This window comes from Mus pahari, chromosome 4 (genome assembly GCF_900095145.1).
Source record: "Mus pahari chromosome 4, PAHARI_EIJ_v1.1, whole genome shotgun sequence".
Lineage (NCBI taxonomy): Eukaryota > Metazoa > Chordata > Mammalia > Rodentia > Muridae > Mus > Mus pahari.
In genome coordinates this window covers 58,027,566-58,039,892 of record NC_034593.1, presented here as the reverse complement: position 1 = coordinate 58,039,892, position 12,327 = coordinate 58,027,566, and the positions used below count along the sequence as shown (strand labels likewise).

General features: G+C 37.1%; 1 protein-coding gene across 2 annotated transcripts in view; it reads right to left on the bottom strand.

Moving 5' to 3' along the window:
• The window catches only part of Lekr1 (leucine, glutamate and lysine rich 1), a 151,338-nt gene that overhangs the window by 84,704 nt on the left and 54,307 nt on the right, over window positions 1-12,327 (bottom strand). For both annotated transcript variants that reach the window (XM_021196847.2, XM_029537186.1), the window contains 2 exons: window positions 8,440-8,559; window positions 6,497-6,672 (listed from right to left, as the gene is read on the bottom strand). In XM_021196847.2, the coding sequence (XP_021052506.1) occupies window positions 6,497-6,672; window positions 8,440-8,559 (296 nt within the window). The remainder of the gene's footprint in view (window positions 1-6,496; window positions 6,673-8,439; window positions 8,560-12,327) is intronic.

Genomic DNA, 12,327 nt, shown 5'->3' with positions numbered 1-12,327 from the left:
AAAGAAGGCTTCAGGACAGTCTGCAAAGACCTCTTGGAGGAGGTGACACGTGAACTGAAACAAATCCTAAGAGTTGGGAGGGCACTAGCCAGTTCCCCTTTGTGAACCTGCAATGCTTCCCTCTGGGACAGCTATCCATCACACTTGTTTTTTTAATGACACCCTTTGATAAACTCTCAGAGTTTATCAATTTTGTTTGTTTACAGTCCTTACCTTTTGTCTTTCCATCTAAGGTCTTCCTTCAGAGCATGTGGAAGTTTTCATTGTAGAGGTCTTTCATTTCCTTGCTTAGATTTATTCCAGTGTGTTATTAATCTATTGTGCACAGGGTCACTACCTTGACTTCTTTTTCAGTATGTGTATAATTGGTCTATAGGAAGGCTACTGCTGAGTTTTGCACGTTAATCTGGTATCCTGTCACTTTTGAAAGTGTTCATCAGTTATAGGAGATTTCTGGAGACGTCTTCAGAGTTTCTTCTGAGTAGTTCTATCTCCTGAAAAGAAGGGTTCTGGGGCTTCTTTGTATCTAGTGCATTTTCTTCTCTTGTCTTACTGAGATTGGGCACTACAGAGACTGGGAGTGGGGAAAGTGGCAGCGGTGCCTTGCTCCTGGTTTGAGTGAGAGTTTCATGTGCTTCCCCTTAGAGCACAATGTTGGCTCAGTGTTATCATACACCGCCTTTCAGCTATGTTCCCTCTTATGTTCCCCAACCCCTACCCAGTACCTACATATTGTCATGAATTTTTTGTTAAAGGCTTTTTCAGCATCTAATGAAATGACCATGTGGTTTCTGGCCTTGAGTTTATCTATGTGGTGTGTTACATTTACTGATTTGTAGTTGGTGAGTCATCTCTACATTTCTGGAATGAGTTCAACTTGATTTCTTTTTCAGGTACTCCTGTCTAAAGTTTGCAAGATTTTATTGAGAATTTTCTTTTTGTCTATATTCATCAGGACGACTGGTTTTATTATTAGGGAGATTTGTTGTATTTGTATCTATCTCTTTTGGTACTAAGTAATACTGACTTATTCTTAAATGTTTCTTCTATTTTATGGAACTTGAGAAGCACTGGTTTTTCATCTCCTTTAAAGGTTGGTAGAATTCTGCAGTGAATCTATCTGGACCTAAGCACTTTTTTTAAAAAAGGGCGGGGGGGGGGAGACTTTTAAATGTTTTAAGCCTGCTTCAATCCCATTACTTTTTCTATAGTTCTACTTAAATAACTGACTCCTTGATTTAACTTTGATATGCCAGACTTGTCTATAAATTCATTGATGTCAAGGTTTTTCCAGTTTAATGGAATATATGTTTTTTGAAATATGTCCTTATGATCCTGAATTTCACTGCTTTTTGTTCTAATGTATTGCTTTTCATCTCTAATTTTGTTATTTTATTAAATTGGGTACTTTTCTCTGTTTCTCTTGACTAAGTGAAACAATTATCTATTTCGTCTTTTTATTTTTTTGAGTTTTTTTGTTTGTTTGTTTTTATTATTAGACATGGTCTCGTTATGTATTGACTGGCCTGAAACTCAATACATAAGCCAGGATGTCCTCATACTCAGAGAGATGTGATGGGCCCATGTGCCACCATACTTAATCCAAATCCTTATTTCATTGAGTCCTATTTTTTTTCACTTCTATTTCATTAGTTTCTCCTTGGATCTTTATAATTTCTTCCCACCTAGTACTTTTGATTTGGTTTGCTTCCAAAGCCTTAAGATGGATCATTACTTACCTGAACTCTTTGATTTTAAAAGTGTATGTATGTGTAATATATGTGTATATACATGAATGTATTAAAATATATATACATATATATGTATATACACACTTCTCTCTCAGAACTGCTTTCATGCATTCTATAGGTTTTGCTATGCTCACTTTATTCAATTCTAGGAGCTTTTTAAATTTCTTGATTTCCTCAAGGAAACAGAATAATCTCAAAAACTCACCAAACAATAGACAAACTAAAGCAAAACTACTGAGAGACATAATGTAAGACCTGGAAATTAAGAAACCAGAAAATAAAAAAAAAATAAAACGAATACTTAGGGAGTTAATCCCTGACAAGGTGAGTTGAAAGTCACCTTCCTAGATTGTTGTCATTCAAGCAGGACCCACATGGTGCTGTGTTAATCAGGAGCCATTCCCTCTGTATCCTTGGTGTCCCATGTAGTTCTGGGATGTGGTAAAGGAGAGGTTGTAAGTTCTTTTCTGGTGGCTTCCTCAGACTCATGACTCCACCTTGCCTTCTGATGCCCCAGGGCTGCTCTATGTGAAGAGTGCCACTTCCCTGAGGTTTTGACTCCTCACCCCAGGGTAACTTGATTCAGCCAGATGGTCACTGAAGACAGAAGACCAGTAGCTGGGTCTGATTCTCAGCACCCCAGCCTGCTTCCCTGTGGAGATCTCCCCTGGCTTAATGAGTTCATTTGCAGACCCTGTCTCTAGCAAGGAAGTAGCTTATTGTGATTTAACTTGGCTCTTTTCTTTCACCAAGTTTCAGTGGTTGCTGTATGACCAAACTTCTTAAGGGGAGATGTTACAGGCACTTCTCACTCCAGATAGAGAGGCTACAGCTCTCCAAAGAACAGACGCCACCAAAGTCCACAATGATGAATCATGAGTTTTACGGGGGTGAAAACAAGCTGCATCACCAAGACCCACACCAGCAGGAGGTCCTGCCTTGAATGCCTTCCCTTTCTAAGAAGTTGTAAGCTATCAAATGAAATAAGGCCTTTCCGTTTGAAGTTGCTTTGGTCACAGTGTTTATCACAGCAACAGGAAGCAAACTAGAACAACTGATATTTCTACATTGTCTACAACTACTTTATCCACTAATGCATTGAGCCTTCAAAGCCATGCTGGTTACAATCAACTTCTTCTAAATTCTTGTCAATAAAAGTGAATCATGAATGCTCTTAATGAGGTCTATATTGGTGAATCCTAATGATAGCATTTAATCTTAATGACATCTACAGTAAAGAATCATTTTCAGTGGTTTTCAATTTACTATGTCCAGATAAATTGGAGAAACCACCATCCTTGATAATGGATACTATCTGCAAATAAACGTATAAAGTACACAGACAGTCGAAATCCCTAATCCATACATAGGCTATAAAATGGCTGTCAGTTAACATGCATGAAAGCATTACTAATCTCATTAAACTCCATCACAGTTCTTGGGTGAAGTTATATTGAAAGGAATTTGTTTTTCCTTTAAGCCTGGATCTCAGCATGCTATCCAGATAGCCTTGAATTTCTTGAATAAAGTTATCATTCCCCAAGCCTTCATGTAGCTGGAGCAGGAGGCATGCACCACCAGGCTGAGGTTATTTACAGAGTAACAGTTATCAAAAGAGGGCTTTAAAAAGTCAGTAAACCACTTTGTAAATTGATGTGCTGTCATTGTGGTGTCCCATTTATATTGAACAGGCAGAGTAGACTTCATATGATTCTCAGAGTCCCAGGATTTGAGGATGGCAGATGAAAGGGGGCTTCTATATCAAGTCAGCAACAAGAGAGTCAGCTTATCTTTTGAGCCTTTGAAGCCAGGTAATGTCTTCTCTAGCTATGAAAAGTCCTAAATGGAGTCCTTTTAAGCCTGGTATTAAGGACCAGGTGTGATGGTGCACCAGGGAGGACCAGAAGTTCAAGCCCATCCTCAGCTCCATCTAGAGTTCAGGGCTGGCACGAGCTAGAAACTCTACCACCACCACCCCCCCAAAGGATGCTGCTGCTTAATGAGGCTATCTTCATCAATTATCTTAATGAGGCTATCTTCATCAGTTATCTTAAGCAGATGTTTCAGATGGTTTGATGCAGCTTCTAAGTCAGCCTTTGTGGCTTTGTCATGCACATGTATCTTATGAAGACATTCTTCCTTGAGCCTCCTGAACTAACTTCTGGGAGCTCCCATTTTCTCCTGTAGCTTCTCAGTTCTTTCAACCTTCATGAATCCATGTCAGGGACTTCCTCTAAATTAACCTTTAACTTAGGAGAATGTTATGAGTGAAGATTAATTAGTAACACATCAGTAACAAGGCTGTTTTTCTTCTCTTCTGTATGTTCACTGAAGAAGCACTCCTCACTCCCTCAAGAACTTCCCTTCGATTTCATGAGATAAAGGGCTGCATAGGTACTAGAGGCCTAACCTCCCACCTGCCTTAGCTTTTGACTTCCTCACTAAGCTCACTTAATCATCTTAGCTCTTGATCTAAAGGAAAGAGATTTACAGCTCTTAACATCTTGGTCTAATTTTGATATCTGCTTTAGGAAGGTCCAAAAGTGAGTGGGAGACACAGGAATGGCTGTTTTTGATGCAGTCAGAACACAGAATATTTGTTAAAGCTAAGTACACCTTTTTTTTTTTTTTTTTTTTTTTTTTTAAGATTTATTTATTTATTATATGTAAGTACACTGTAGCTGTCCTCAAACGCCCCAGAAGAGGGAGTCAGATCTNGTTAAGGATGGTTGTGAGCCACCATATGGTTGCTGGGATTTGAACTCTGCACCTTTGGAAGAGCAGTCGGGTGCTCTTACCCGCTGAGCCATCTCACCAGTCCAAGTACATCTTCTTATATGGATGTGGTTCATAGTGTCCTAAAACAGTTACAATAGCAACACTGTTTGCAGATAAAATTAAAAAGTATTGCAAGAATTACCAAAATGTGACAGAATGTGTGCTTTCCAATGTGAGCACATATCATTAGCACATGACCCAGAGAAACTTACCAGGATGGCCAGAATCTTTCCATTTATAAAAGATGCAATGTCTGCAGAGCATAGTAAGACAGGAAGAGTTATGCCTTCCCACAAATCGTCCAGTGCAATTCAGATTTGCTCTATACTGACTGTTCTATTTGGGGAGATATGGAGCATATTTTTAATACTTCTTTCCAGACATATTAAGATACTGAAATTGTGTACTGAACAGTGTCGGTGGTGCAGAACTGGGTTCCATTTTGCTTCCTCAGAAGAGTATTAACGGGGCTGGAGAAATGGCTCAGCAGTTAGGAGCATTGATTGTTCTTACAGAGGACCCAGATTTGATTCCCAGCACCCACATGGTGGCTCACAACTGTCTGTAACTAGTTTCTAGTTTCACGGCATTCAAAGTCCTCTCTAGATTCCTTGGGCCTCAGGCACACAAATGGTGCCAGATATTCAGAGTAAACCATTCATGCACATAATTTTTTTTTTTTTAGTTATTTAAGGGTGTTTCGTTTGTTTGTTTGTTTGTTTGTTGTTTTTGTTTTTGTTTCTTCTCTGGTTTAATGAGCAGGTAATTTAGCTACATTCACACCATAAAGGCTGTTCTGGGGTGGTGTGTGTTAAGTATCATCACTTTTGTCTCCAATGGGCTGCTCAGTCTTCCTTGTACACACATGTACTCCAGAGAGCAGTCAGGGATTTGGAACGCATTCATTCCATACGGAACCTGCTTTCCCCACTGTCTCTGCACCTGGCTCTTCCCAGAAGCCGGGGCCACTTTCATCTCTGTCCTCTCATCCTTAGGTTTAAAAGAACACATTTGTCTTTCATACCTTTTGCTTTACTCAGAATAAACAGTATCCTGACCTGAGCCTATTGGCCTTTAAAAACTAAAAAAGGAAAGGGATGTATCAAGTTCCATATTCTTTTCAATATTTAAAATAATCTTAACATTCTTTAAAGCAGTTTTAGGTTCACAGTAAAGGTGAGGAGAAAGCAGAGAGTTCTTACATGCCTCCTGCCCCAGACCGCCCCAGCCTCCTCTCACTGGCATCCTGTACCACACTGGTATATCCACTTCAAGACAATCAACTGGGACATTTTAGTTTTAGCCAGAGCTCACCATTTATATTAGACGTCACACGTGGTGTCGTATGTTCTGTAAGTTTTAGCAAATGCATGATGATGTGACTGTGCCACTACACATCTTAGAGAATACTTTCCATATCTTTCCATTCCTCTGTGTATCATCATCCTTGCTCCTAACCCCCCTGCGTCCCAGAAGTTCAGTTTTCTACTTCTCCCTTTCCAAGTCACATGAATGTGATGCACCATGCTGCCTTTTCAGACTGGCATTTTTCATGGGGTAAATATCTTTAATGTTCGATGATTCCACCTGTCTGTGCTTGGTTCAAATCTCTCAGCAATGTTGAGTATTTTTGTTTAGTATTTATAATTATTGAGGGAGGCTGATCTAACATTACTACCCAGCCACTGAGATGAAGAGAAAAATTTTAAACAAATTCATATGCTTAACAAGAATAATTAGACTTTTGACTATAACTTAAAACAGATGTATTGTAGCTTATGTTAGATCAGTATATAACTGCTGAATTCCAGGAAGGGAATAGACCTTAATGTTTATTTACAGTACCAACTAGTAATCACCTTAAAAGTGGAGCCTAATTCCCAAAAGACAAGGAAATACTATGACTGCAAAATTATGATGTATCAGTTATAGACAAAGCAATTAGGCTGTAAATATATGTAACAAACCTGCCAAAGCTGTATCACTTATAGATTTAATTTGTAGAAAAACTTCTCCTTTCAGTGAAGTCCAGTTTTGAAAATTATCATATATTTCATATTTAATACTTGTTAGTTCCCTTTTAGTAAAAGTAAGTAATAAAAGAGTCTTATTCCAGAAGTATTTGTATTCTGACAATCTTTGACTGCAATTAGTAAAACAAAAAATTAGGATTTTTAAACAAGAAAGCACAACAACACATATTTCTTCAGAAGTGGTTTATCATGATCATATAATCCACTGTTTAATAGAAGTAACTCTGAAAGTTAAAGGAAGCCTTCAACACCTTTGCCGAGACAGCAGGTACCGTCTGAAAGCCGTGAGAGTGCACGCCAGTATACAGCAGTGCCAAAGGTCTTCTAGTTCATTACTTTAACTACAAAGAGGCCAGACATCTTTATATGCAGCAATCCAGACATAGGCCGAGGATACTTCAGGAGCCAAGCAACTGGAAGTCAGAGCTGCCTGGTGCTATTAATCTTCTCGGTCACTATTGACTTTCTTAAAATGGGCCGAGGAGAATTTTAATGGTAAAAATGTTCACATGGGGGACTGGAGCAATGAATACGTGGTTAGTAGAGCTGGCTGCTCTTCAGAAGACCCAGGTTCATTCCCCAGCATCCCAGTCTCAGGGGAATATAACACCTCAGGGGAAACCACATGTATGTGGTACACACACACACACACACACACACACTACCAGTTATACATAAGACATCTGTAAAAGGATGATAAGCGGCCAGCAGATTATTAACAGATACATTAAAGAATCAGAAGATTTAAAAAAAAAAAAAACCGTTTGTGGTATTAGAGTGAATTAAAAAACAAAAACCCAATTATTTACTCAGCATCTTTTTTTAGTTACCCTGAATCTGTGTCATTTATCATATTAATTTAAACTATGGTTTTGTTTTTTTTTTTTTTTTTAAGATTTATTTATTTGTAAGTACACTGTAGCTGTCTTCAGACATTCCAGAAGAGGGCATCAGATCTCATTATGGATGGTTGTGAGCTACCATGTGGTTGCTGGGATTTGAACTCAGGACCTTTGGAAGAGCAGTCAGTGCTCTTACCTGCTGAGTCATCTCATCAGCTCATGTTTCTTTTTCTAAGTACTAAAAGTTAACTGACACAAAATAAAGGCTCATTTTTATAGAGGTTCTCAGTATATAATCCTAGGGGGTTTTTTTGGGGGGAGGGGTGCTCTGGATTTGATCTTTATGCATTATAAACCTTCCAGAGACTCTATGGGAGAAAGTTAACATTTATGCTTGGAGAGTTCCAAATTTAAGGATCTGTATTATCAACAGAAAGATTTTTTGTTCCATCAGATCAAATGACCAAGAACTATTCATCAAGAGGAACCTGGCAGGGCTGAAGAGCAGGTATAGAGCTCTCATACAACCACAAGCCCTCAGCTCAGATCCATACCTGCACTCCTGTAAAAAGCCAGCCTGATGGTGCATGGCCAGAAACACAGCTTAGGGGAGGCAGAGACTTGAAGATCCCTGGATGGAGCCTGGGGTCAGCAAGTCTAGCCAAACGTAAGCTCCAGGCTTAGTCAGAAGACCTGTCTCAGAAATAACACCAAGAACAGTAGAGGAAGACATAAACATGTGAACAGGCACACGGACATACAAGTCACCACACTCTGCACAAACACAAACCACGCTGGCTACTATGCTTTCATTTTGAATGCACTGCAGAGAAAGAACAAACCCAGGTGTGAACAGAACAAGCTGTTCAGTTACATTCGTTAGTAAAACAATTCTGTTGAGATGACAGAAAGTAAAGCCATTTCCATTTTTTTTCATGATAAGAAGTCATATTACTAAATGTCTGAATTTATAAAGTAAGCATTTTCTATATGTTTTTAATATTTATAATTTTCAGTTCTTAAAGATAATCTTACCTGAAGACTTGGGATTGTTTTTGTTTAATTTTTAACTCAAGTTGTAGATGACCTAATTCTTTCTGTACTCTCTGAAATCCATTTTGTTGCTTTTTTAACTGCATGCTTGCATCTTGAACTCTAAAAATATAAACAAATAATGCCACTGCACGTTTCAATATTTCCTAATGTCATTTTAAATTTAAAATTGAGTATAATTTAATAAAAATAAGTAGATGAGGAAAACTATATACACTATACTAAGAAAATTACTGTACACAAAAATATGCAGAAAATTATGATTTGTTATTCCAAGTGAAAAGAGAAGCATTTATAGGTGCAACATAAATATATTAATCAAAATAGAAATTTTTCATTTAATTTTATTAATGATGTATGTAATTTAAAATGTTAAATATTACAGAAATTAGTATAAGAAAAAACAGTAACATTTGCTTTTATACTAATTCCCTCTATCAAAGGCAATTGCTTTTATTTTTTTCCTGTTCCCACTAGTATTTATTTTTATGCTACTAAATAACATGTATATATTATTTCTTAATATTTTAATTTAGGTTCAAAACAGTTAAGAAATGGTTCTGCTACATATAACTAAGACTTGAAGATCATCACACACACACACACACACACACATACATGAACCTATACTCCCACAACTCAGGAAGCTCGGGCTAGAGGATCACAGTAAATCTGAGGCAGAGTTGCTCTTTACAGTGAGTTTTAGGCCTGTCACGGGTACAGAGAAAGACCTTTTGCAAAACCAACAAAATGTGCTGGTATAGCAGTAGGTAATGTCACGGGGCAAAGGCTTTAGGTTCATAGCCTTGCCCCAGTATATGTGTTCTTGCTCTGTTTTCTATGTGGCTTAGACATGCGCTCTTAGCTGCCTATTTCTGCCAAGTCTGCCTGTCGGATGCCTTTCCGTCCAGTATGGACTCTGTCCCTATGGAATTTTAAGGCAAAATAAACTCTTTCTTCTGTTAAAGTTGCTTTTGGCCATAGTATTTTAACACAACTACAGAACAGTATACTAATTAAAAGTTAAGAAAAAATGGAAACAACCTTTGCCAATGTTAAAACAGGGTTATCTGAGGCACAGAACCAGAACTGAGACAAATGGACAAGAAAACTTAAGGCATTTTTCTACAATGTTTGGATTATTTACAATGAAGATATAATTACGCATTGCTCAAAAATAAAATACTAGAGAGTTTGATAATCTACACTGTAGGTTCTACAGATTATATGTATATAGGCAAAGCTTGGGTTTATAAACAGGAAAATGCCTAGAAACATGAGGAAGTAATTTAAGTTTACTTAAGACAATGCTATTTTTAAAATGTGCTTTAAACATGTCTTGATTTATAGATCACCTCAACTACCAAAAATCAACTGGAAAAGAATTCTGAACCTGTGTTTTTATAAAATATTTTACTGTTTAATTAAAAATGTAAATGATAAAATACTTTATAAACTCCTATCTTCCAGGATATTCCCTAAGTGGATGCTATATGTGAATGTGTGGAGCCCTCTAGCCATACTCCTTGAGAAGATCGGTGCTTGGCTATGCTCAATACCTATGCTCTTCAAATAGAACTAATACGCATAAACCTTACATGCCTAGAAAAGCACGAGCGTTCACTTTTACTGTATACATCATTTTGTAAGATAATTCACAGGATACCGTCCAGGATGTACTAGGTAAGCACAGAGTTTTCTCCAGCAGTCATAATTCTGCAGACTTTGAACACTACGTGGTTGGGAGGACGTGATGTTGTCTAGTCAGAGAGTGTTCCTGCAAATGGAGACTAAAAGCATGTTCTAACAGAGAGAACCTTGCACTGGGAGACAGGTGACTTATGCTATAAGCCTCTTGCCTATGCAACCATGAGAACAGACACATTTATTACCACTATCTAAGTCCAAATTTTCCCCTCATATTCATGATTAAACTAAACTGTATGAGCATCACTGGGTTATAAAAACAAAGAAGGGAATGGGATTAGCCTCTCAATTATTTTTTTTTTTTGGATCACTTATTAATATCACCCATAATGAAAACAATTCCAAGTAAAGTACTTTTAAATTCCCCTTAACTTTTCTCCACCCTGTAAAAAAACACGCAAGAAATATAAGAAAACTGTGGGAATTTTACCACCTGTAATCTACATTCTATTATTGTCAAGCTTTTGAGTCTAAAGATTAATTTATTTTAAAGTCTTCCCCTCCAACTGATTTTGCAGAAATCAAAGACAACAAATGGGAGCTTGGATCCTGAAGAAAAAAAAAAAAAGCGAAGTAGTGAGTTTTCAGGATCGTATGCTCCCAGGATCTCAAGCCTCTGAGTATCAAGGGACAGTTAGGACAGCAACAAAAAATCCACCGAAACAAGCAAATCTTCAGCTCCCGGGAAGCAAGTCTCTGAAGGAGATGAAAGCTGCCGGTTATGAAAGGCGGTACCTGAACTGTTCTAGAATTAACTCCTACCTAGTACATCCAGAGCATTAAATGACCCTTCAGGAACACAGGACTAGAGAGGGGGGAGAACAGATAGACAGATAAGTCACTAAGGAGTCACTTATGTTGCACTCTGAGAAACTCTAGGGGCAGAAACCAAACCATGTTACATATTAACAGGAGCAACTGAACCTTCAAAACCTGGATGAATGCACTGGGCCAGAAATGTCTCTAGCACAAAAGTACAGAGAACAGAAGCAACATTTTAAACAAAATTAAATAATGAAAGCATTTAGTTCCCTTTTGAATGTTACCTGCTTTCATTTTAAAAATTAATGTGGAACTTATATAACTGTGGAGTATATCATCCTTACTTACCAAAACATCATTTGCTAAAGTTATATCATTATCCCACATATTAATAACATACCTAAGCTGGGCGTGGTGGCACATGCCTTTAATCCCAGCACTTGAGAAACAGAGGCAGGCAGATTTCTGAGTTCGAGGCCAGCCTGGTCTACAAAGTGAGTTCCAGGACAGCCAGGGCTACACAGAGAAACCCTGTCTCGAACAACAACAACAACAACAAAAACTCCAACCAAACAAACAAACAAATAAACAAACAAAAAACCATACCTAACAGACCAGACAAGGTTGGAGAAAGGCATCTTGCATGGGATTGAATCCATACTGCTTTTTAAGTATACCTCATTCACATAAACTCTCTGGACATTTTTTTAATTATTTACTTATTTTTTGACTATCTCTTTAATACGTGGTTAGGCTATTAAAATAACTGATTTTTCTTTAGTTGAATATAATTTTCCTTAGGCTTATCAATGTAGAAACAAGTTTTGGAATATTAATTGTAATTTAAAAATAAATATTTTGGTATTATGATACAGTAATAATTTCACACACAAAAATTGAAGGCAAAATAGCTTACTATAAATGGAAGACAATTTGAGAGGAGAGTGAAATTCCTATTACATTAAAGTATTCTTTAAAAAATCACATTGTTCATATAAAACAATTCTTCAAATATTGCCATTATTTTAGGGGACATTCAGGCCTCTTTTTCTACACTCTATTTTGTAGATTCAGCCAATCTCATATCACATTATATTTCAGTAAACTGTAAATATATCTGAATAATGGAGTACTTTCCTGGCATGCTCAGGCCCTGGGTTAGATTCTCAACACATAATGTCTTTCTGTCTGTCTGTATGTACTTATGTATGTATGTATATTTGCCAGGTTGCATATACATATATATATATATATATATATATATATATATATATATATATATACACAAACACACACACACACACACACATACATATATACTTAACATTTATACATATATTTCCTTATTATTCTCTAAAAAATACAACTTATAATGACATTTATATTATATTAGTTATATAA